This window comes from Suncus etruscus, chromosome 9, assembly GCF_024139225.1.
Source record: "Suncus etruscus isolate mSunEtr1 chromosome 9, mSunEtr1.pri.cur, whole genome shotgun sequence".
NCBI classification, from domain to species: Eukaryota; Metazoa; Chordata; class Mammalia; order Eulipotyphla; family Soricidae; genus Suncus; species Suncus etruscus.
This window is the reverse complement of record NC_064856.1, coordinates 56,353,630-56,380,747: the sequence shown is the minus strand read 5'-3', so window position 1 is coordinate 56,380,747 and position 27,118 is coordinate 56,353,630. Positions and strand designations below refer to the sequence as shown.

Here is a 27,118-nt window from a genome sequence, read left to right as displayed (position 1 = left end):
TAATGGTAAATTGAAATTTATTATCTGGATCTATCCATGTGCCTGAGACTCTATTTTCACATTAACAGGGTGTGATCCTGTCTTTTACTTTTTTTCCATGCTTTTATCTCAACTATTTTATTTTTAAAATTAATATATTAATTTAAGCACCATGATTACAAACATGTTTGTAGTTGGGTAGTAGTTAGTCATAAAAAAGCACACCCCACTTCACCAGTCCACCCTTCCCATCACCGTCATCTCCCTGGAATTATTAATAAGATTGTGAGATATAATGGTAGGTGATAGCAGAGGAGTGCTAGTTAATCTGAAGCCAGAAAATCAGCCATGTTAGTACCTTAAAGAAAAAATAGTGTTGTTTTCCATCTTGGAAGTGCATTTTAAATTAATTAATCTGTAGGTTAATTATTTCAGTGCTCTAACTGAAATTGACACAAAGATACAAAGACAGAAAGTACACTCTCCAGAATTAACCCTTGTTTTCTAAGTTCTCTTTAAACGGATTATTATTTCTAAAAAATTATCTGAGAATACAGATATTATACAGATATTCAAGTATCTACCCTACTTCAGTTTGATTCCAGGACTAAATAGTTTTTCAAGTACCACAATGGCAGTTCTTGAGCCAGCAAGTACTACTAGCTATGGTCTTTTGAAGGCCTCCAGTGTTGATGAAGTGGCCTCAGTAATACCCAACACTGTCAGGTCTCGGCACTGATCTCTGGGCCCTAACATTGAACTGCATTTCCAGTTGACCTAGAAACACAAGGTGTAACCATGAGCCTCCTGAGCACTGTCTAAGAAGCCCTACCAGCTCCATTCCCCACCAAAGTAAATTAAAAGAAAATGTCCATCTACAGGTACATGGTTCACTTTTATTTTTATACCTTAATGTTTCAGTAAAGAGATAACAGAAACATTTGCATGACTAAAGAATTAAAAATATCTAGACTTTATAACAGGGGGTATATATGGTAAGAATAGCATAAAAATAGTGTATTAGTTGATAATAAAGTAAAAATAAATGGTATGATTTTGTGGATGAATTCAATTTATTTTTTTATTAGAAAAGTGATATTCAGAAAAGAAGATGATTCTTTTGATCTACCCTTCACTTGTCACTTGGCTTTAGAAATAAATAATTAAAAATACTGTTTTACTTTATTGAAGAGATTACAACTGAAACAATATGATCTTCCTTCATAAACCATATAAAAATTTCAATGATGAAAATTAATTAGGGGATAATTCCTATGTTCTCAAACTTTGAATTACATAATATTTATTTTTATTATATGTGTATGCTTTATATTAGATATATGGTGAATTTTTGATTGGAAAAAAGTATGAGGAAGATAAATCAGAGCCAAGTAACTGAATTCTTACTTCTGGGACTCTCTGATGACCTCCTCACCCAGAAGCTGCTATTTGTCTTATTCTTGATTGTCTACCTTGTCACTGTGCTTGGAAATCTGCTTCTTATGTCCCTTGTTCAGATTGACTCCCGGCTTCACACACCCATGTATTTTTTCCTCTGCAATTTATCTCTGGCTGACCTCTGTTTCTCTACCAACATCGTTCCTCAGGCTCTTGCACACCTGCTATCTCAGAAGAAAGTCATTTCTTTTACACGTTGTGCAGCTCAGCTTCTACTTTTTCTTATTTTTGGGTGTACACAGTGTGCCCTTCTGGCAGTGATGTCTTATGATCGTTATGTGGCCATCTGCAATCCTTTGCATTATTCTAGTATCATGACATGGAAGGTGTGTGTTCAGCTGGCTGCAGGATCATGGACCAGTGGTATTTTTGTTTCTGTTGTGGACACAACTTTCACACTAAGGTTACCTTATCGAGGGAGCAATAGTATTTCTCATTTCTTTTGTGAGGCCCCTGCACTACTGGTCTTGGCTTCTACAGACACTCATACTTCAGAGATGGCTATTTTCCTTATGGGGGTTTTAATTCTGCTCATACCTGTTTCTCTAGTTCTGGTATCTTATGGCAACATCATTGTAACTGTGGTCAAGATGAAATCAGCTGCAGGGAGACTCAAAGCATTCTCTACGTGTGGCTCCCACCTCATGGTGGTCATCCTTTTTTATGGGTCAGCAATTGTTACCTATATGACCCCCAAATCTTCGAAAGAACAGGAAAAACTTGTGTCTGTATTCTATGCAATGGTAACTCCCATGCTTAATCCCATCATCTATAGTCTGAGAAACAAAGACGTGAAAGGAGCTCTGAGAAAAGTAGCCACAAAGAATGTCCCATGCAGGATTGGAATTTTTCAATGACAAAATTCCCTGACTTCTTGGATTAATGTGATACTTGTTTATAAAGACTGAAATATGCCATGATTCATATCATTGGACTTTACCATCTCATTAATCTTTTGTCTGGAAGTTCCATTGTAGAGGGAGGAAAGACAGCAAAAAGCAATGATTAATGAAATTAACAAAATGAAGCAGATAATGCTTCTTGCTTTTTTAGACATTTGGTAACTAAGAATAAAAGCTATCCTCAGAAAAATATTCTTTCACATGAAACCTTTAAAATCTTTTTCTCATCATGCATATCTTACTACCTCTTTCCTAGAATATAGTTCAATGCCTTTATTGAGGCAGTTCTGTGTCTCTCTGCATTATCAATTACTTAAAAGATCTACCATTATGACTTTATACCATGTGATAAAGCAGTTGCTATATATTTATGTGCATACACATGTGTTTATAGTTGTTGATTGGGTGATTTGAGCATGGCACAATGAAGTTGATCCACAATATAAAACTCTTTTACTCTCATACTCCTATTAAAGATGTGATAATATCCATATCTCAGTAAAAGCAAACTGAGAGTTGAGGAATGAACAAAAAATAGTGACATACTACAGTAACACAGATAAGAACTCCTTTCTTTGTGGTCTTAATGATACTACTCATGTATAGGTTCAATCCTTGAACACCATATGGTTCCTCAAGCACCAATAAAAGTAATCCTTGAGTTTAGAGCCTATAGTAAGACCTGATATAGACAGATGTGGCATAAACAAACTAGCCAAAAAAAGGTCATCATTAAATCCTGGATTTGAAAAACCTGTAATTAGAACTTGGAGATAGTAACTTTAAAAAATATATATATCTGCAGGTTGCTAAAGAAATGCTGTAGACTTGGATGTGAAGGGAATACATATTATAAATCATTCTTTGTTCATTTTATAATTATATTATAAAATTATAATTACTTATAATTATAATTATTATAAGTAAAATTATAATCATTCATTTTAGAATAATAGTACTGTCTTCTAGTTAAAAATCAGAGACCAAAAGAATGTTTAGGTATACACAAAAAGGACAGTTTCTGAGACTATATAGTAGAAATGAGCAGAGGATAGATTAAAAAGAACAAATAGCAGTGTAAACCATTCACTTTGGCATCAGCTTCCTCATATACTTTGTCCAGTGATTAAATAATATTTTCAGCATAGGCAACTATGTTATCATTTAGAACACACTTCTATTTGATATTCAAAGCTATCTTTTCCACCAAGACTATTTATATTTAGAAGTGGGCTTAGGAAATTAAGAACATTAAGTCTTAAGACATTAAGTCAATGAAAATATAGAATTTTCTGCTTCTGTTTTGCTTTCTTTTACTTTAAATAATGTTTTAACTATAAGTTGTAGTTACCAAATCTGATTCTTTTAATTGCTGAATAGTATTCTTTTCTGATACATGAGCCAGTTTATTATTCATTCACCAGTTCTTTGTTTCCAGTTTAGAACCATTAGTAACAAAACTATCATAAATAGTAAAACCAATTTTCATATTTCATAAACTTGTGTTCTATAAACTTGTCACATTCATTTATCAATGCTAATATTTATTAATTCTATTTGATTCTTTAGTATAGATTGTCAGGTTTTCTGTGAATCAATACCTTACTTTTCTTTCCAACTGGAATCCTTTTTAACTTTATATTTGTTTGCTTTAATCAGAATGCCGATTATAACTGATGAGAAATGACCTCTTTGTCTCTTTTCTAATAATGATGCATATAATTTAATTTTTTTCTTTACAATGATATTGGCTTTCACTTTTCTATAGACATTCTTCCTTAGACTTAGAAGGTTTCTTAGTTTGTTTAGAAAAGTTTTATTGAAATTTTTTTCAATATAAATGGGCATGAAATTTTGTGAAATAAATTTTTATGTCTATTGAGCAAGTCAAAAGAAAAATTTTAGTGTGCTAAATGGTGAATCATATTAATTGCTTTTTGTATCTTAAACCATCCTTGATTTCATAGGTTAAATTCCACAATTTATAATTTATTATTATAATTTATTTTATGATTTATTTACAATTTCCTATTATTTCAATTAGTTACTGGTTTAGTACATTTTCTATACTTATAAGAACTGAAATAACTTTAAGTGTATGCATAATAGTAAAATATGAATTAAAATGAATATAAAAAGAATTTTCCAACTGATACCTTCAAAAATTAGATTTCTTCCCACAATTTTCTTTTTCTTCCTTTGTTTTTGGTGGACATATCTTATGGTGCATAGGACTTACTACTGGAATTGATTACGGGGTCATATAGAATGAGGGAATCTAACCCTGCTAAGCCATATAAAGGTATGTACTTCACTTGCTGAACTGTTGCTCTGTTCTCCAATTCCCTTTTATTCAAATATAGTTTAAGTAATATGCTCACAGCAGTGTTAACATTATGAATGTTATTGTGACTTATAAAGTTCCTGAACCTTCAACACACCAAAGTGTCCAAGACCCTACACCACTGTTATGTGACTTTCAGTCTCCCTCTTCTTTTCCCTGGTCTTCCCATTCCTTGGCAACTAAGTTTTTCAATCAATGGTCAAGAATTGGACATCATTGAGCATTGTATTCCCTTGTTGTGTTTCTTTATTTACTATAAATGAATGATAACACCTGATATTTGTTCTATTTTTGTGTTCTTATTATTCATGCTAAGAAGTGGAACAATGGGTCATAGGAAAGCTCTTTACTAACTCTTGAAAATTTTCCATATTTTATTCTATAAATTTTGAAACACACAGCACATTCACAGGCAGTCAAAGATGGTTCCTCTTTCATCACATTTCTGCCAATACTAGTTTAAGTTTTTCTTATATGTTCCATTCTCACTTTTGTGAAATGATTTCATTTTATGATAATAAATGATTATGTACACTGTTTTCTTATGATTACTGACTTACATGTCCTTTTTAGGAAATTGTTTTCCATTTCCTTTTTCTAATTTTAATGGAGTTATCAGTAAAATTATTGTTGAGCTATATGCATAGTTCATGATCTTAGATATGATCTGATGTATGGTATGTGACTGTTTCCTTTATTCAGTAGTGTGTCTTTTTAAATTTTGTTTAGTTTTTTTAACTCTTTATTTAAGCACCATGATTACAAACACGATTGTAGTTGGGTTTCAGTTATTAACAGAGCACCCCCCTTCACCAGTGCAACATTATCACCACCAATGGGCCCTCCCTCTTTCTCATCCCCCACCTGTATTCAAGACAGGCATTTTACTACGGTTACTTTTTTATGTGACAAAATGTATTATAAGATGGTTATTAAATATTATTTAGAGTTAATATTAAATATTCAATTAAATATTAAATATTAAATTCAAATATTTAAATATTAAATATTTGGGGTTGTAGAGATAGCACTTGCTTTGCATGTGGTCAGTGTCAGTTTAATCCCCTGTACTTCTTATCATTCCCTGAGCACCTCCAGGGCAGTTACTTTTTTTTTTTTTTTGTGGTTTTTGGGTCACACCCAGCAGTGCTCAGGGGTTATTCCTGGCTCCAGGCTCAGAAATTGCTCCTGGCAGGCACGGGGGACCATATGGGGCGCCGAGATTCGAACCGATGACCTCCTGCATGAAAGGCAAACGCCTTACCTTCGTGCTATCTCTCCGGCCCCGGCAGTTACTTTTTTTTAAGTTTAGTAAGCTCCTCTTTTTTTTTTAAAGAATAATAGTTTAAAAATACAATAATAATTGTGTGAAAGTGGCAATTGTTGTTTTGCATAGGTCCAGAAAAAGGGGAAATGGAAAAAAAAACCTTGGCTTAAATACAAGGAGACCTTGCCTCTGAAGTTTTCTGGCACAAGACTGACTCTGAGCTCCAGACATATTAGGTTGTCCAACCCCACTGTGGTCCCGGTGATATTTTTTTGCACATTAGCTGTTGTTGGTGTCAGGTTCCTGTAGTTAAATATTCTTGTTTCTGTGCATTTCCTTCAGTGAAGTCAGGATAATGTGGAGCATCCTCTAGTTTCACATCACCATTAAATGCGGAGAGCCCTGCCCTGCAAGTAGGTTGTTGCTGTTGCTAAGTCTTCTATGTGTTAAGAGAGCACTCTCTGTAGTAAATAAATTCCAGGGCAGTGGCAGGGTCTTCCTTGGTAGACGTTTGCTTCCTGGTGATGTTATGGACAATTGTGGTTGTTTCCATAGATGGTATTTATGGTTCAGGGGTGTATGGGCAATGCCTATTCTTCTGAGGCCTGAGCCAAGTCATTATGCCAATGTTCAGGGTATAAGGCCTAATTGCATTGCAAAATTTGTGTTCCGATCCCTGTTAGATAAAAACTTACTTGTAATATTTTCCTATTTTGATGTGCCTATGCAAAAGAGGAACAATGCCACGAGGTATTATTGGTACATCTAAAGGCAAAGGGAACAAGTTCAACAACCCCCATAACTTGGTTCTAGCATGAACTCTAAACAGAGAGACTCTTCTTCCAGAATTTTTTATTGAACAGATCACAAAGAAAAAAGAAATAAAAATCAGTGGGCAAAATTGTCACTATGTAAGAGGATATTCAAAAAGAGTTATAGCTGTTAAGGGAATAGATCTAAGATAGTCAAAGGAGATATACATGTTCTTTTTATGTCTTTAGAATAGTCGGGTGGAGGGTGTTGAATCGGGGACACCACTTTGGTCTGTGATTTGACCTTCTAGATCCTGTAAAATAACTCCCTGAAGTCCCATATCAAGAAATGTCTTTGAGTGGGGACTTCTCAGAAACCGAGTATGGTAGCAAGCACAGGTACACAGTGAAGGAAGGTGGAGGAGAGGAGGTCACTCAGAGTAGATAATAGGAACAGAGTATTGGTTTCTTCTCAGGCTGAGAGTCTATTTTTGGGAGAGCTGGTTGGCAGCTGGCTTGAATGGGGATAATGATCTACTTCATGAGGAGTCAAGAACTGAGGGTAAAAAGGGTTAAATGTGAGGTAATAGGTGGTGGGGATGAGGGAGTAAAGGACTATAAATGAACTTGTAAGGTGGTAAGCCAAGAGTGGGGGAGAAAAGTATACAACAAAGACATTATGTATATTGTAAACATAGATTAAACCTTATGATATCCTATTAAACTATACTTTAGCACCTCGCATGGTTTGAGAATGGACATTGATGGGAAGGAAAGTTGCTGGTGACTTCCCACACCCACCCGTCACGTGCAGGGTGAGGGTTGGGGAAAGCCTGAGGTCCCCTGTAAACTCCTCCCCAGCATCCACCTCACTGGCCCCCTAGGTGGGTGCCCAAGGATATGCTGAGAGTCTAAGAGGAAGGAGAAGAAAGGCTCCCCCCCTAAGCTTGGTAAAAAGGCCTTCAGCATTGAGCCATGCTATTCCCCATGCTGGTAAAAATTTCCAGTAGTGTGTCTTTTTAAAAAAAATCGGTTTTAATACTTTTTAATAAGAATCTTCCAAATTTGAAGAAAACCCAATTGCTTATTTTAAACCTAATTGCTTATTTTAGTTTAGTTGGCTTTGCCAGTGGATTAAATTATTAAAAACACTTCTTGGGTCTATTTTCTGAAGAGTTCTATTAGTGATTTTCTCAGAGTAAATTATGGATTTTTATTTAATATCAAGGACATTAACCCACGTCAAACTAACATTTGTGTAAAGTTGTAGATATGGACTTGTCCTTTTAAAATTCACATAAATACCTGATTTCACTGTATTTGTTTTGAAAGAGAGTATATTTTCTCCTCTTCATGTATTCATTTACACTGTCATAGGTTAACTGCATACTTGAGAGTTTATCTTTGGCTATCATTTCTACTTTTATTGGTCTGAGATCTTTATGCTAATGCCACGTCTTTTTTTTTTTTAGTTATAAATGGAGTGTTTTATTATGCTTAGCAATTTAGTTTAAAAATCAAGAAAAAATGCATAATAGTAACAATGCAGCCATTTGGAACCTTTTAAGTTATCTTATGAGATACTTAATGAAAATCAAATTTTTAAATATGGTCCTTTTCATTTTTCTTTTATCTTTTCTTTTCTTTTTTTTAATATAAATTTTTATTTTGATCATAGTGGCTTACATATTGTTGACAATAATATTTTAGGTACATATTTACATAAAATCAGGGGGGATTCCCATCGCCAAATTGTCATCCCTACGCCTCCGTTTCTATCCTACCTCCCTTTTCCTTTTCCCTCACCCCAGGGCGGCTAGAATATGTGGTCCCCTCTGTATCTAACCCACTACTTAGTAGTCTTGCACCTGTTTGGTCTTGATGCCTCCCTTATTTCCCCCTCTAACTGGAGTCAGGACTAGCTAGTTCAAGTTGCATGGTTTTGTTTGAAGGAGAAAAAAGTAATAAACTGGGGTAAGAGTCTAATACCCCGAAAATGGGCGGAGTCCTTCTAAAGGCTCTCATCATCAATCTGGGAGATGGAGAAAAAGTAGGTGAAACACTCCACTAGTACCAAAAGAAGTGTCAAATATCCAGTGAGGGCTCCAGCTATATCGATAAGCACCACACAGAGCAGACAAAACAAACAAACAAACAAGTAGAAAAAAAAACAAAACAAAAACAGACAAACAAAAATCACGCCATGGTCTTGAATTAAGAAACATGGCATAGCACATATCGAAAGAGAAGAAAGGCAGAGAAAAAAAAATAAGTATAATTGGGGACTACACTTTCAATAATCACACCCAAACAGAGAAATCGACCAAAATAGATTGGTAAATCAAAAATAATAATAACAATAATAAATAAAGGTAATATATATATTTATATCAAAAAATAACCAAGGTTTTGTGCTTTTTGTATTTTTGTTTTTTCCCTCCTGCACTGGCACAGTAAATATTGGGGTCATTCGAAAAAGAATTCACTTGGCCTAAGAGATATGGGATTTCTCCGTCCTTGGAGCATACTGTCATGGGATCAACTCTAGACATTGCTCAGGATCCTTTACTTTCCCGGTGGTGTTTTTTTTTTTTCTTCTTTCTTTTTTTTTTTCCTTTGGTGTGTGGAAGACTTCTGCTCTGTGTTTAGAGGTCTCAGTATCTGTACAGATCCTGAGGTGGGACTTATGATGAAGTCAGTCTTTGTGGTTCTAGAGGTTCTGTTACCTCAGTGTCATTTTAATCCATCTTCTGTGGTTGATGATCTTGGTCTTTGCACTGAGCCTAGGGTGGCACCTAGGATAGCTTCTTTCTTTGTGCTCCCAAAAGCCCCATTCCGTTACAATTGTCTCTGCCGGATCTTTGGGGCTGGGGATCATGATTCTTGTGCAGGTCATAGTTCAAACCCTAAACTAGGGCTTATTTATTGGTCCCAAGATGTATACAGTCTGGTCGTGGATCAAGCAGCCAGTTATCTGTAAATCCCGATCTTGGGTTTTTGTCCTACCAAAGGGAGCCAAGACTTCTGGTTTTGTCTTGTCGTTAGTTGGTAAGGTAGGCTAATCTGCTCTAAGGTCAAGATGATCGCATTTTCCCCGTTGTCAGGATATCATGTTAGAGCTGGGCCTTGTTGTTGGTCTCGTCGTATTAAGGCCGTCCTGGATGGAGTTTGTTTCCTGCAGCTGTTGTGAAGAGCTGTGCCGTTTCTATATCGGGGATCCAGGGTTCAAGGCTGGATGAATGGTATCTAATCACCTGAGGTCTAATTTGATTCCACATGACATATTTTCAAGGCAGGAGATATCCCTATATTTTAAATAACTATGAGTTCCTATCTCTAGTAGATAAGAGCTCTCTTTTATTTTTTTTAAATGTAAAATTTCCCCTTTACTTAGTGTGCCTTTGTAGGGGGAAGTGGTGCTACATTATAATGTCTGTGTATTCGTGGGTGGACTGATGGGATAATAGTCACAGGTCACATACCAAAAAACGAAGAAAAAAAAAAGGGGGGGGGATTGAAACTGTATGTGCTCACAAATATATATGAAGGACAAACATTTAAAAAAAGATAAATAAATAAATTAAAAAAAAAGAAATAAAATGAGTTAGCGAAATTTTTATGGGACCAAAGTGGTGCAAAAGACTACCTTACATTTGGGGGGAGGGCAGGTAAAGAGGTGGTGTATTACAGGTCTTATGCCTATGTTGGAAGTACAGTTTTTCCCATTGTCTTTTGGGTTTTTCTTGTGGTGTGTGGGTTCCCAGGCATCTTCCTAACCCACCCCCTGACCTTCTTCAGATTGGTAAATATTTGCGGCAGGGAGGTCTTGGAAGAGTTCTTGCATTGGGGATACTTTTGGATCTAGGCCCGGTTTCAAGGAGCAGTTCGCGTTAGGGGGAGTTGGTCGGGAGGGCCTCGCAGCATGAGTCCATAGGGGAGTTGGCTGTCTTTTCTTTCAGGAGACGAGGTGTGGGTTTATCTGGGTGTCCTCTCGCCTGGGTGCTGGGTACTGGTTCGTTGGGTAGGAGGTCGATCTTGATGCCTAATAGAATAAGGACTGGGGGTGAAGAGTTTTAATATGGTGGGAGATCTGGATGGGATTGAGGGGTGAGGGGATAGTTGGATTTCTGGAGGGGGGAAAGGGGAAGGTGTATGGGAAGGGTTTGAAGGGAGAGAAAAGAGAAAATACCTTAGAGAGAAAAGGGGGGGAGAAAGGGAGAAAAGTAATGAGCAGAATAGAAGAAGAAAAAGAAAAAAAAATAGTGAGAAGAGGGGAGAGAATAGCAAGGAAATGCTGGTTTGATTGAATGTGTTCGAAGAATAGAGCCTGTAGTTTAAGTCTGTATGTCTCAGGTACTGCTTCAGTGGTCTGACTGGTCACGTGCTTCAATTCCTAAATGAAGGTATTACCTAGAGATATAGTGTATGTTAAAGAGTTTTCTTGTAGCCATCTCGTAGTGCAAGCAAGGTCTGGTATCCCGTGTGGTATCCCGAGTTGCCACCTTAGTTTGTCCGCCCTTTGTATCCAAGGGCACCTGTGGGCAGAAAAGCTGAGAGGTTATTTAAAGTATAGTAAGATAAAGGCATTAAAAGGTAGTGTTATGGTATGTTGCTATTGTAGTCCGTGATTTCCCTTGGTGTTCTATACTTGTGTTCCTGTATATGAACTCTAAGGGATTATTGTGGACCTTTGTTGTAGAAGTCTGATTACATACCTGTTCTCTCTATGCTGCCGTTTCTGTTGTTGCTGTTTTCTTTGTGGTATAATGTGTAGTCAAGAGTTTGCGTTGTTCCTTTTTCATGTATTTTGGACACTGCTCCCACGTCTATGCTGACTATTACAGTGTTCGGAGTTTCTACCCTGTTATTTGATAGGATTTAGTTGTGTATAAACTATGTGTTCTAGGTGTTTCAGAATAGTGCTACCATTCTGTGTTTATCTTTTGTCTTCTGACTTACTTCGTTTAACATAACATGATCTAGGTCCATCCATGTTGCTGCAAAGTCTGTGATTGTATCGTTTCTGACTGCCATGTAATATTCCATTGTGTATATGTACCACATCTTAATGATCCATTCAACTGTTGTTGGACATCGAGGTTGGTTCCAAGATTTGGCTATTATACTGAGTGCTGCAATAAATAGTGGGGTGCATATATATTTTGGAATGAATGTCCTTCCATCTTGTGGGTATATGCCTAGTAGAGCAATTGCTGGGTCAAATGGCAGTTCAATTCTGAGTTCTTTGAGCACTCTCCAGACTTTTCTCCATAGATGTTGGACTAGGGGGCATTCCCACCAGCAGTGGATGAGAGTTCCTTTCATACCGCATCCTCGCCAACAAAGGTTGTTTCCATTATTTTTGATGTGAGCCAACCTCACTGGTGTAAGGTGGTATCTCATTGTTGTCTTGATTTGGATCTCCCTGATGATGAGTGAAGGTGAGCATGTTTTCATGTGTTTGTTGGCCATCCTTCTGTCTTCCTCAGAGAAGTGTCTATTCATTTCATCTCCCCATTTTTCTATGGCTTTATTTGGTTTTGAGGGGCTCAGCTTTCTGAGTGCTTTGTATGTTCTAGATATCAGCCCTTTATCTGATATGTCAAGTGAAAAGATTTTTTCCCATTCTGTTAGCTGTCTTCTTGCATTAAGTAGGGTTTCTTTTGCCATGCAGAAGCTTTTTAGTTTGATGTAGTCCCATTTGTTTATATTTGATGCTAACGTTCTTGCCATTGGTGCTCCGTTCTCAAAGACCTTTTTGATATATAGGTCTTCGAGTGTTCTGCCTATTTTATTCTCGATAAACTTTATAGATTCAGGTCTGATTTCAAGGTCTTTGATCCATTTTGAGTTGACTTTTGTATAAGGAGTGAGGTATGGGTCAATTTTCACTTTCGTACATGTGGTTTTCCAGTTGTACCAACACCATTTGTTGAATAGGCTTTCTTTGTTCCATTTCAGATTCTTGCCTCTTTTATCAAATATTAGTTGGCTGTATATCTGGGGGTTTATGTCTGGGAATTCTGTTCTGATCCACTGGTCTGAGTACCTGTCTCTGTTCCAGTACCATGCTGTTTTAATTACTATGGCTTTATAGTATAGTTTCAAGTTAGGTAAGGAGATGCCTCCCAGCTTCTTGTTTTTCAGTATGTGTTTGGCTATCCTGGGTCTTTTGTGGTTCCAGATGAATTTTGTGATTGATTGTTCTATTTCTTTAAAGAATTGTGTCTGAATTTGGATAGGGATTGCATTAAATCTATATAGAAGTTTGGGTAAGATAGTCATTTTGACTATGTTAATTCTACCTATCCATGAGCATGGGATGTTCTTCCATTTCTTTAGATCTTCTTCAATTTCTTTCTGAAGTGTTTTGAAGTTTCCCTGGTATAGGTCTTTCACTTCTCTTGTAAGGTTTATTCCTAGATACTTGATATTTTTTGATACTATCTTAAATGTGATTGTATTTTTAATCTCTTTCTCCTCAACTTCATTGTTTGTATATAGAAACGCTACTGTCTTTTGTGTATTGACTTTGTATCCAGCCACTTTGCTGTATTGGTTGATTGTTTCTAGGAGTTTTACTGTGGACTCTTTAGGGTTTTTGATGTATATCATCATATCGTCGGCAAATAGAGCTAGCTTGTGTTCATCTTTCCCTACTTGAATTCCTTTGATTCCCTTCTCTTGTCGGATTGCTATTGCTAGGACTTCTAAGGTTATATTGAATAAGAGTGGAGAGAGTGGACAGCCTTGCCTAGTTCCTGACCTTAGTGGGAATGCTTCTAGTTTCTCGCCATTAAGTATAATGTTGGCTGTAGGCTTTTCATAAATAGCTGTAACTATCTTGAGGAAGGTTCCTTCTAACCCTATTTTGCTGAGTGTCTTTAACATGAAAGGATGTTGGATTTTGTCAAACGCCTTCTCGGCATCGATTGATATGATCATGTGGTTTTTGTCTTTCATGTTGTTGATGTGATGTATCATGTTTATTGATTTGCGTATGTTGAACCAACCTTGCATTCCTGGTATGAAACCCACTTGGTCGTGATGTATGATCTTTTTGATGAAGTGTTGGATTCGGTTTGCTAAGATTTTGTTGAGTATCTTTGCATCTATGTTCATTAGTGAGATTGGTCTGTAGTTTTCTTTTTTGGTGGTGTCTTTGCCTTCTTTGGGAATGAGTGTGATATTAGCCTCATAAAAGGAGTTGGGGAGGATTCCTGTTTTTTCTATGGTTTGGAAAAGCCTTTGGAACAGTGGTAATAGGTCTTCTTTAAATGTTTGATAGAATTCACCTGTAAATCCATCTGGGCCTGGGCATTTGTTCTTAGGGAGTTTTTTAATTACCTCTTCAATTTCCTCTGAAGTGATTGGTCTGTTTAGACTTTCTAGATCTTCCTTTTCCAGTCTTGGAGGAGGGTATTTGTCCAAGAATCTGTCGATTTCTACTGGGTTCTCTAGCCTACTTGAGTATAGTTGTTCATAATATGATCTCATGATATGTTGTATTTCTTGGGGTTCTGTTGTAATCTCTCCCCTTTCATTTGTGATCCTAGTGATTTGGGTGTTTTCCCTCTTTTTTTTTGGTGAGTCTTGCCAATGGTTTGTCTATCTTGTTTATTTTTTCGAAAAACCAACTCCTGGTCTCATTGATTTTTTTGTATTGTTTTCTTAGTTTCGATGTTGTTTATTTCTGCTCTGGTTTTTATTATTTCTTGCCTTCTGGTTGTGGTTGGATTTCTCTGTTGCTGTTGTTCCAATTCTTTGAGGTGATCTTTTAAACTGTTGGTTTTGTTGTTTTCCTGTTTCTTGACATAGGCCTGTATTGCTATGAGTTTCCCCCTAATTACTGCTTTTGCTGTGTCCCATAGATTTTGACATGTTGTCTCTTCATTGTCATTTTTCTCAAGGAATCTTTTTATTTCTTCCTTGAGTTGTTCTTTGATCCAGCTGTTGTTAAGCAGCATGTTGTTTAGTCTCCAGGTATTAGTTTTCCTCCATTGCTTCTTCTTGACATCAATTTTAAGCTCTGTTGCATAGTGATCTGAAATGGTACTTCTAATGATCCTTACCTTTGTGATCTTACATAGGTTGGCTTTGTATCCTAAGACATGGTCTATTCTGGAGAAGGTTCCATGTGGGTTTGAGAAGAATGTGTATTCTGCTTTCTGGGGATGGAGGGCTCTATATAAGTCTATTAGCCCTAAATCTTCTAATTTTTCATTTAGAGCTCTTATTTCTTTGCTATTTTTCTGCTTGGAGGATCTGTCCAGTGGTGATAGTGGAGTATTGATGTCCCCTACTATTATCACAATTCCCTTCATGTGTTTCTCCAGGTTTGCCAGTAGTTGCCTCACATATTTTGGTGACTCTGCATTAGGTGCATAGATATTGACCAGGGTTAGTGTTTCTTGATCTAATGTTCCCCTGACCAGTAAGTAGTGACCCTCTTTGTCTCTGATCACTTTCTTGAGGTTGAATACAATTTGGTCTGATATAAGAATGGCTGTCCATGCTCTTTTTTGTTTTCCATTGGCCTGAATAATTACTTTCCATCCTTTTATTCTAAGCCTGTGCTTATCCTATAGCTGTAGGTGTGTTTCTTGCAGACAGCAGAAGTCCGGTTTATTTTTCCTAACCCAGTTCTCTACTATGTGTCTTTTAATTGGAGAGTTTAGTCCGTTTACATTTAGGGAAATTATTGATAGAGAGGACTGTTGTGCAGTTGTATTGTGTGGAGTGGTTGTTGTTACAATCGGGGGTTTGGATTGTGTAATTCTTCTCTGAGTAAGTCGCTTAGGATCGGCTTAGTTTGCACAAATAGTTCAAGTTCATTCATGTTTGAGAATGTTTTTAGTCTGCCCTCCCATATGAATGATAGTTTTGCTGGGTATTGGACCCTGGGTTGGAAATTTCTTTCATTCAGTCGTTTAAATATGTCATTCCACTGTCTTCTTGCTTGAATTATTTCAAATGGGAGATCTGGTTTGATTCTTATGTCCTTTCCTTTGTACTTGAGGTTTTTTTTCTCCCTAATTGCTTTCAGGAGTTCCTCTTTCTCTTTGTTTTTTGCCATTTGGATTATTATGTGTCTTGGTGTGGGTTTATTGGGGTCTATTTTATTAGGGACTCTCTTGACTTCTTGGATTTGTCCTGAATTGTCTTTCCAGATGGTGGGAAAGTTCTCTGTTATTATCTCCCTGACTACCTGTTCTACCCCCTTCCCTATTTCCTCCCCTTCTGGTATACCCACAATTCTTAGATTGTTTCTTTTGTCCTTGTTGATTAGATATTGGATTTTTCCTTCCAGTGCTTTGCCTTTTATTTCTTTGTTGGTTTCTTGATCATTTTTTGATTGCAGTTTTCCTTCGAGTTCTTCTATGTGCTTCTCCAACTCTGTGTTTCTGCTCGTAAGGCTTGTTACCTTGTCTTTTAATTCCTTCACTTCTTTTTGTATGGACTCTCTCATGTTCTTTGACATTTCTTCTTTAATTTGGCTGATTCGTTCATCCATGGATTTTTTATATTCGGTTGTTAGGGTTTCTTTTAATTCTTTTAGTAATTCTTGCATTTCCTTCCTCATGACCGCTTTTAGGTCTTCTTCCCGTGGATCTGTGCGTTTTGTTGGACTTGGAAATTTGATAGGGTTTGTCATGGTGTCTCCAGTTATTAGCGATTTCCTTGCTTTACGCATTGTTCTTTTTAATGTTCTATTTAATGGTGTATTTTGGAGTGCTGTGGCTTCTAATTTTGGCCTGCTTTGGTCCCCTTCCTGAAGGTGTTTCTAGAGGGGCCTGTTGGGTGAGTTTGTTGAGCCTAGCCCTTTCTCCTCCCCTTTGCTACCTAGAGTGCAGCCTTCCTGCTGTGGGTCTTGTCCCTTTCTGCTCCTTATTTGTGTCAGCGGTGCAGTTCCACTCCTGGCCACAATGGTTACTGGCGCTGTTGAGCCTAGCTCTCAATCCCCTCTCCTTTCTCTGGGAGTCACTGGGGCTCCGCCCCCTCCACGCCTCCCTTGAAGGGTTCCCTCAGTCTAACACTTTGGGTTCTGCCCTCACCCTTGGGGAGTCCCTGGTCCACTCCAGGGTCCAGGGGGGTGGACTGTTCTAGGTCACCTGCGAGTCCAGATGGCTGGCCCTATCTCTCCTGTCTATTCGGGTAGCTCAACTTGCCTTTCTAGGCACCTACCTGGGGGAAGGGAGTCACTGGACCCTCTCCGGCTGGCACGTAGGGGTCCCTGGGGGGGGGGGGCAGCCCAAACCTCGCAAAGGGAGAGAAATTCACTCAGGCCTCTCCTAACTCACGCCTCCCTCCTGCACGCCGGAGCCCCTGGGGGGAGGTGCCGACCCAAGCCGCGCAAAGGGGCCGAAATTCACTCACGCTTCTCCTCACTCACGCCTCCCTCCTGCACGCCAGAGTCCCTGGGGGGAGGTGCCGACCCAAGCCGCGCAAAGGGGCCGAAATTCCGCCACGTCTTTTTTATTATAATAGTTTTATTGATTTAATGTTAGGGGATGCAATGACTTTCATTTTTTATTCTCAGAGTTGCTTTGCTATTTGGACAGTTTAATGATTCAAGGTACTTTTAGTCTAATTTGCTCTAAATTCTTTAATGATGTTATTGTTGTTTAGGTGGTGTTTACACTAATTATATACAAAGTTTTGCATAAGAAGATTATTTTAACAATGTTTAAATCTATGAAAATAGACCATTTTCCATCGATAGTTATTTATTTTTATTTATTGGCCTCCTGAGAACTGCCAATGGTGTTTCCTAAATGCAGAGCTAGGAGTAACCCGTGAGCATTCAAGTGTGGCCCTAAAACCAAAAACTAAAAAGTTAATAGTATAAAACAACCTGCCACAATTTAACATTTTTGTTGTCCATCAAATTGCTTATTGTTTTTATTGTTTGCACATACTTATTTTTATTAATAAAACTGTTAGAAATATTCTTTGGTAACCATTTTGGAGATAGAAACTCTCATTTGTGTTACAATACCTTTCCTGGAATAAAACTATTGTGTTATAGGTATGTATTCCTATATTTAGCTTAATATACTTCCAAATAGATTTTAGAATTAGTTGTAGAAAATTATGTTCCTATCAAACAATATAAATTTGAAATCTCACATATTTTATGTTTTTAAAGAAGGTAAGATATTTTATTATGTTTGATTGTAGTATAGTAGATAATTATATTGTGTATTTTATATGGTTATTAGATATTTGCATTTATTGTTTGATCATGTTCAAGATTTTTGAATATTCAAATATTCTAATTGCTGTTCCACTACTCCTGGCGAGCCTTGCCTCTGGCTGACAACACTGGGCTTATATTGGAACTGGAGAAAGAGACCCTCTTTCTGGCTAGGTCCCAGAAGTCTCAATAATAGACTCATACCATATTAAGGTCCTACATCATAGCTCCTGAAGCACACAACCTTTTTCTGGAACATGTGATAGATACTTAACAAACTGAATGTTGCTCAAGGTTAAGCTTCCTGTCATTTTCAGAAAGTGGACAGAAAAGAAAAAGAGCAAGATCAAGCCTAATCTCTCAGCATCTTTCTGGGGTAGAGTTTGTATCTAACTACAAAGTCTCATCCCTAACACAGTAAAAACAGTCAATACCATAATGGAGAAAATAAGTAGAAGCCTTTCAGTTCAATGAGCAAAAATAATATAACTGAAGGCATAAACAAAAAGTTCAGTAAGTCTATCTCTAGTGACACTATGGTGAGATTGTTCAATGAGATAAAAAAATGTAATCAGCATGTCACAAAAAAGTACAAATTTCAATTAAAAAACTACTACAATCTGGGACTGGAGAGATAGCACAGCAGTAGGGTATTTACCTTGTATGCGACCAACCTGGGATGAACCTGGGTTGATCCCCAGCATCCCATATGGCCTCCTAGCCTACCATGAGCAATTTCTGAGTGCAAAGCCAGGAGAAACCCCTGGGCACTGCCAGGTGTGACCTCCCCAAATAAAACAAAACAAAAAAGAAACAACCTACTACAATAAAAATGACAGAACTGAGGAACATAGTAGGTGATATATAAAACTCAGTAGAATCTCTGTATAGCATAATAGAAGGAACTGAAAAATTATCAAGAAACTCCAAGATCAGAAGGAGGAAATCAATAAAAACAGCAAAAGGTAGAAAATAGTCTGAAAAGAAATTAACAATAGATCAGAGAACTATGGAATGAGTTCAAGGAAAACAATAAAAACAAATCACTGGAGTCCTTGAAGAACAGGAATGTAAATGTGATGAAGAAACAAATAAAATCAATTAGAATTTCCTACAGTTGGGAGTATAGGCAGTGAGATTTAAGAGGCCCCAAGAGTCCCAGCAAAAATAGATGTATCTAAAAATTTTCTGAGACACATTGCAATCAAAATTTCAAAAGCCAAAGATAGACATAGAATATTGAACGCATAAGATCAAAAAAGAAACTTATACACAAAGCAAACTTCATAAGATTTACAACAGATCTATTAAATGAGACTGTGAACTAGAAGAATATGGGAGTATATAGAACAAAATCACAGTGAAATAAACATGTAACCACGTACATTCTATCCACCTAGATTATCATTCGGATTTCAAGGAATAATATAGAACTTCATGGATAGAAAACAGCCTAGAAAATTTATACCCATGAAACCATTTTTTCAAGAAGTATTAAGAGTATTTTTAAATGGCAGGAGAAACTTTTCAATCTGTGGCATTGGTACTCACAAATGATGCATATGGTTTCCCTCTCCTAGATTAAGAAAAGATAAAAACATAGCAATCAATCATCACAAGTTGACTTTTATTGATTTATTTTCTGATAATTTTATTTGTTATTCTTTAACTTTTATTGAAACAAGTAATATGAATTAAATTTGCTTATATGCTTGCCAAGGTGGTAGGTTGGTGGTTGGAGGAATCCTAGGGATATTGGGGGATGGACTGTGATGTTGCTAATTGGATTGATGTTGAAACATTGTATACATTATGAACAACCTTGTAAACCATGGTCTTTTAATAAAAAATAGAAAAAGTATAATTTAAATTTTTTACTAATTTATGAATATTCCTTACATGCAATGGACACTATATATAGTTTACCATGAAGTTATTAATGGCAAGAATATAAATAAAATAAAATATAAATATAGTGTTAAAATGATAATAATGGGAAAATTGATTATCATCTGGAAAACATATACTTATATTCTAAAAACACAAAATTCTTAAAACATATGTAGAGTACGTTATAGACCTGGTCCTTAGGAGCAAAATTATTAGTTTCAACAATGTAAAAATTCCTAATAGATAAGATATCTAAGATAAACAATTGAGGGGCACCCATTAAATGAGATGAAAATATTAATTACATGTTATTTTCTGTCCTCTTAATCACTTAGGGGCATTTCTGAAAAGAAACACAACTCAGGATCAACTGTAATTATTTAGAATTCTCTGGAGCATGTCAGAAACTCTAGACTCTAGAGGCTGCCTCTACTATTTCCTGTTAACCTCATTCAAATTGAACTATTGCTGAACAATGTACTGAGAGGTCAATGGAACAAGAGTGTATGGAACATGAGTACTTTAAACCTATGAAGGGTCCTCTTTCTGCTTTTTTATTTATTGAAGAAAATGCATCGCATACTCGACATAACTGATCATAATACAGTTGTTTCAGGAAGACCAAAAGCTACACGATTAAAAAAAATAGGAAATTGGAAGAAAAATTGAAGAGATGGGAGAGAAAGGAAAGAAAATGTTCAGCGGCAAGTATATTTTTGAAAATTATTGAATCATCAACGAACTCATTAAAGCACTAGCAGAAAGTTTAGTAACATTTTTTTTAAAAAAGGATGAAAGTTAAAAAATACAGTAAAATGGTGTGGGTGTGCTGGGACCCCTCTATATACCCACGGAATAACGGAGTCCTGCAGGACGGGACAAGTGGTGCCCCCAACGTGGATGTAGAGTACGGACACCCCAGTCGGAAGGAACCGGACGAACCTTGAGGGCCTGATCGTAAGACCCAGTCAAACCCCATCAGGGCGGTGTGGACAGTTAGGAAAATCTGCTCGAAACCCCAGCAGTGTGGGGTGGAACACTTTGTGCACATTTACATTTCCGTCCCATCAGAATGGGTCTACATTTGTCTAAAGAAACTGCCTTTGTCAAGATACTGAAGGCATCTCTCAGGGAAAGAAGTGTTAGGGTTTAGAGAAAGGAAATTTTCTCTCTCTGTTCATAACAAGTGCCCATACTTTATCATGACTGACCCAGAAATTCATCCTTCAAAATGGCAAAAAGTGGGCCAAGAAATATTCTAATAGAGAAAGGCCAGAAAGATGTTATAAATACTATCTTTAATGACCCCAAGAAACAACAACTTTCTGTTGCTGAATTCTGCTCCCATTCTTTGTCTCATACTGCCTCTCAAGCCGCCTCTAGGGCAAGCTCTGAGACCTCCCTCCACTCCCTTCCCAAATATGATCATTCCTGTCATACAGGTCCTTCGCCTTCTATTGCAGATGATCCCCCCCCCCCAAACGTCTTTACCCCACTCTGTCTTTTCCCCTTAAGGAGCCTCTTGATCCAAGGGACACCCAAACCTTGGAGAATGACACTGCCCATTATCATGACCCTGACCAGCTGCTTCAAGCGGTTGCACCATTACAGCCTCCTCCATATCCCCCTATTCAGGATTTTTATGCCTGGACCTTCATTGCTCCGCCCCCTCTTAAGGCTATAGAAAAGGAATTACTTGGCCAAATTGAAGATCTTAAACGAATTTTGAGCCTTCAAGAACAAGTTGCTTCCCTTAATTCGCAAGTTTCTGCCCTTCAGGCTTTCCCGCACCCTCTTGACTCTAAAGCTGTCTGTCCTATGCCCACCCAATCCTAAGGGCCAGGCCCCACTCTTGAGAATCCATTAGAGGCCCAACCTTGCCGACCCAGGGTCACATTACCAGAGGAAGAGGCTGATGAGGGTGAGGTCGAGTGCCATAGCAAGCGCCCAGTGAGCCAAGCCATAAAACCTTGCCAGATCTGCACATTGCTATTAAAACTTATGGGCCTAATGCGCCCTTTATTCAGTGCATTCTCAATGCGCTTTCAGCTGGGGGGCTGTTACTCCCATGTGAATGGATTAATATTACCCGTGCTGTCCTCACCAGAGCTCAATTTCTTACTTGGCAGGCCGACTTCCTGGAGCATTGCCAAAGCATCACTACCAAACACCCAGGGCCTCAGGGAACCCCCTGGACTTATGAACAACTGTGTGGACAAGGTCGCTTCTCTTCTAAGGATATGCAGAAGCACATGTCCATGGGGGTGTTAGCCCAAACCACCACTGCAGCTCTGGGGGCCTGGAGGGCAATCCCCTTTAAAGGGTTAGCTGTAACCCCCATCACCCAAATTGTGCAAAGTGCTCAAGAGGATTATAGTGAGTCTATTAATCGCCTGCTGGAAGCAGCTGAAAGAGGCTTGGGGGAAGAGGCTATTGATAATAAGGATAAGATCTTAACTGATATGATCCGAATGTGTATTGAGGCTGATCCCTTTGCTCATAAGGTTTCTCAAACGGTTCACTTGGACACCAGGGACGTCTTTAATCAAGTAGCCAACGAAGAATGTTTTAAGTGTGGAAAAACGGGACATTTTTCTCTCGCCTATGCCCGGAGGGAAGGAACCGCCCTCAGGGCCCCCCTACCCGGGGCCCCCCACCCCCATGCCAGCATTGGTCTGCCTCCGCTGCAGGCACAGCCGACATTGGGCCAATACTTGCCATTCCAAAACAGATGCGGCTGGCAATCCTCTGCCTTCCCTTCAGGGAAATGGGCAAAGAGGCCAGCCCTGGGCTTCTCTTTCAGTCTCCTTCCTGCTGGCCTCAGGGAACAGCCAGCTCAGTCCCTGCCACTCCCACTTGAAGCCTTCCAATTCACCTTGAAATACCCCAATCTTTGTTATTCAAAAGAAATCTGGAAATTGGCATCTCTTGCATAATCTTAAAGCAATTAATAAGACCATAATCTACATGGGTGCTTTTGCAACCCAGACTCCCCTCCCCGGTTGCCATTCCCTCTAATTCCAATAAATTAGTAATTGATCTTAAAAGATTGCCTTTTTTTCCCTATACCATTGCATCCTGTTGACTGTAAAAGGTTTGCCTTTAGCCTTCCTGCTGTTAACTGTGCTGGCCCCTCCCCGCATTATTAGTGGAAGGTTCTGCCCTATACTTCGTCAAATATATGTAGCACAGGTAATGAATTTTGCAAAATATATTTTGGAAAGAAACCTAATTATCTTATTCAATAAAACAGCATATTAATTAGCTAATGCAAAATGCAAATAACTGGCCTTTGGCATGTGCCTCCTTTAAGGAAAAAAATTGATATTCATTATCCAGCAAATAAGTTTATATTGTTTTTTAAAAGATGCATGTTTGTATTTTTCCCATTATAACATAATCCTCTCCTATTAATAATGCAAATGTCATATTTATGAATGGGTCTTCCAGTGAACACGCTGCCTATATAATTAATGATGTGTTCACCATAATATCCACTGATCACACTTCTGCACAGTTGGTAAAATTATGAGGTTTTAAAAGTGTTTAAAAAATGTCATGACGAACCCTTTAATCTATGCAGAGGTAGTGTATATGTGGCATATTCTATACCTGTATTGAAAACAGTAAGTTTCTGTGTAGTCAAAATGCAGACAAAAATTTAGGATAAAATATCACCTCCCCCTTAAAGTTGGTAAAATTCGGCTTAAGTTCAGCAGAAATAGTCTGTGTGTCTCTTTGTAGTCACAAGTTTGATAGCTCTGCTAAAGAGGGCAGATAACTGCGAAAAAAAAAATCAGCAACCCTGTTTATGTGGAATTTATAATAAGAATTATTGTCAGATTTGTTTGTGAACTAAATTATGTGGCATGAGTGTGCCTTTTCTAAAAGCATTTGTGTAATTAATCTTTGTGCATTGGGTAGTGTAAAGTAATTATTAAAATATTGGAAATTAAAAGACCTTCTAAATTCAGGTCTGTAAGGGTTAAAAAAATTCTCTAGGGAGAAAGAGCAATAGGGAGATAAGGGTACTAAACTTTGTTTATACCTCAGGAATTTTAGAGCAAGATAACAACTCTATCACTTGTAAAAAAATAAAAACAAAAAAAACTTTTGGTGTTTTAAAATTCGAACAGACACAAAAATGTTAAAATTTGAATCTTTTATATTTTTATTAAAAATTATTTTGATCTTAAAAGTATATGCAAAATGTTGTGGTTAGCCTTTTTAAAATAATATTATTAATTAATATTATAAAAGTAACTAAATTTTATAAGCAGGTTGACAAGTATCAAATATAATACTGGTCTTAAGCTCTAGGTATGGAAATGCATCAAGTGTCTTTAACCATATTTTATAATGATCTTTGATTATAATGATCTTTATAATGATCTAATGATTAACATTTTGTTAATTTGGTATATAATATTTTTTACAAATTATTCACTTGAAGTCTTCAAAGTAGGAACATTTTTTTTTTGTTGTTGTTGTTGGTGGTGGTGATTTTTTGTTTGTTTGTTTGTATTTTTGGTTTTTGGGCCACCCCCGGTGGTGCTCAGGGGTTACTCCTGGCTGTCTGCTCAGAAATAGCTCCTGGCAGGCACGGGGGACCATATGGGACACCGGGATTCGAACCAACCACCTTTGGTCCTGGATCGGCTACTTGCAAGGCAAACGCTGCTGTGCTATCTCTCCAGGCCCAGTTGTTTGTTTTTTAAAGTCAGTTTTTCATACCTTTAATAGTCATAGTTTATGCTCTTGTGTTTAATCATAAAAATTTTAACACTTTATTGCAACTGTCTTACTGTTCTATTGTGAAACTAATTGAAAGGAAACCTGTTCATTCACAGCAGATGATATCATACTTCAGAGTAGAGACTCTTTCTACAGTGCTCATTAACCATTTTACTTAAAATTTTTTTAACTGCTTTCTAACCATTTTACTTAATGTTTTAAACTTCAAATTAGGATTGTTTTAAAATTGTTTTGTGCTAAATCTAAACCTTAAAGATTTTATTTTCAGCAAAGTTCCACTCCATCTACATTAAGTACTTCTAAAAGCTGAAAAAGTTTTTCTACAAAAAAAATTTTTTTTACAAACATGCTGGCTAAATATTTAAAAGCGCTTGTCCAATTTTACCCAGGTCAATTTTTCTAATGTAAGTTTTGGTTCAATCCTTTTGTCTGTTCATGTGTGTGTTGTACTAAATGAAAGTGGCCATGAGTGTAAACTGTTGTGTTTAGTGTTGGTTTTTTTTTTTGTCTGTTTATTTAGTAGCTCTACATTTCATGGTAAAGTACAATTTTCAAAGCTTTATCTATTTTTGAGATTTCAATTAATTTTTTCACAACTTGGCCAGTCTGGTCACTTAGCAGCTGACAGACTGTGGCATCCTGCAACTAAAGATCATGTGTTTAAAATTATGTGTTAAGCTGGCTTTGTCCTCCTGAGAACATAGCAGAAGGTGTAGGGGATGGTAAACCCCAGATTTCTCAATGGCCATCAGGGATAAATTTTCCCTGGAGAATTTCTGGACTTTGCAATCACCCAGCTTTCCTGCCATGTGTTAATTAAGGCCAGAAAAAAAATATGGATATGTGGCTAGAGAGAGAAACATCAAGGTTTAAGAAAATAACTAAGAAGTTTAAGAAGATCATTAAGGTTCAGTTTAAAAGTTTTTGAAAAATTGGCAATTGTTAATTATAAAATTCTTTGAAGTCTAAAGTCTGACAGAATTCAGTAAGCATTTCCCTGGTATTTGGAAATAATTTGTGTAATGTAAATTGTTAGTGTCTTCTGCCTGTAAACCAAGGCCAGAAGACTAAGTAAACTATTTTTATATGAAAAATTAAATTTATGGAAAATCTTATTGTAAAAAGAACCTCCCAAATAACCATTATAGACCTCCTGCAGCCTCCCACAATCCTGTCTTCATCCACCTCAAAAGAGCCTGCCACCCCTGTGTCACCCACCGGTCCAGTCCTTCAACCCACCATTCCTGCCAGACCTCTCTGCCTGGCAGCTCTTGAGGGAATTGCCACCTTTGGCACGCCCACTGCCACAATGACCCTTCTGACCTCCGATGGGGAGCTGAGTTGCACCAAGGCTTAACTTTAAGACAGGTCATGGGGATGGGACTTTGCTTACTCAGACCACATATGCGCCCCCCTGTCCAACTATTTGGACATTTGCAACCAAACCATTGTTGTCCAACTCTTCCATCTTTATTTAAGCCCCCAACTGCACTTACTTTGCTTGCTCCACCGGACCTTCACCTCATATTGTTATTGAAATGTTTCTTGCTTATCGTGATTATTGTGTTTTAGCCTTGTTAATGCCTAGATTAACCATTAGACCTGTTGATGATTTGCTTTGGGATAAGAAGATTACTATGTCTAGATATAAGCGTGAACCTATCACTGCTATTACTCTTGCTGTTGTTTTAGGTTTGAGTTTTGCTGGAGCAGGAACTGGTATTGCTTCTTTAATCACTTCACAAAGTCAGTTTAATCAGTTTACACATGCAATTGATAGAGGTGTCAAGGAACTGGAGGAAGGTTTAAAATATCTTACTGAAACTGTTGGCTCTCTTGCTGAAGTTGTATAGCAAAATCGCAGCGGTGTGGACTTAGCCTTTTTGAAAGAGGGCGGAGTTTTGCTGCCTTAAAGAAAGAATGTTGCTTTTTAAAAGACAAGCTGGGGGGGGCGGAGAGATAGCATGGAGGTAAGGTGTTTGCCTTTCATGCAGAAGGTCATCGGTTTGAATCCCGACATCCCATATGGTACCCCGTGCTTGCCAAGAGCAATTTCTGAGCATGGAGCCAGGAGTAACCCCTGAGCACAGCCGGGTGAGATCCAAACACCAAAAAAAAAAAAAAAAAAAAGACAAGCTAGGACTTGTTAAAGATAGTATAAAAAAAAGTCAAGCATAGCCTGGAAGAAAGGCAAAGGCAAAGAGAGCAAAGTGAATCTTGGTATCAGAATTGGTTTTCAACATCCCCCTGGCTCTCAACCTTACTACCTAGCTTGCTGAGACCATGTATAGGATTTCTGCTGCTCATTTCTTTTGGCCCTTGGGCATTTCGTAAATTAACAAATTTTGTTAAAACTCAGGTTGACCCTGCCACCAAAAAGACTATAGCTGTCTATTACCAACGTCTGGAGGCTCTGGACACTGACTTTATTGACCCCGCTTCTGTTGGGCTTTTAAGCCTGAAGGACCACTTTCACAGGATGCCCTGCAGCTTGAAAAGCTAATCAAACCATCCTTGTGGTCCCAGCTGTGGAGTTGCTAAAGATGGGAATAGCTCGATGCCAGGAGTCAGAGT

General features: G+C 37.6%; 1 protein-coding gene across 1 annotated transcript; it reads left to right on the top strand.

Moving 5' to 3' along the window:
• The first annotated feature begins 1,346 nt into the window (after positions 1-1,346).
• Positions 1,347-2,294, top strand: LOC126018516 (olfactory receptor 2D2). Its single transcript, XM_049780646.1, has one exon. The coding sequence runs from the start codon at positions 1,347-1,349 to the stop codon at positions 2,292-2,294; it is 948 nt and encodes a 315-aa protein (XP_049636603.1).
• The last annotated feature ends 24,824 nt before the right edge of the window (positions 2,295-27,118 follow it).

What these genes read in the sequence shown, in the direction of transcription:
- LOC126018516 (XM_049780646.1), top strand. Translation starts at nt 1,347, where the DNA reads ATGAGGAAGATAAATCAGAGCCAAGTAACTGAATTCTTACTTCTGGGA.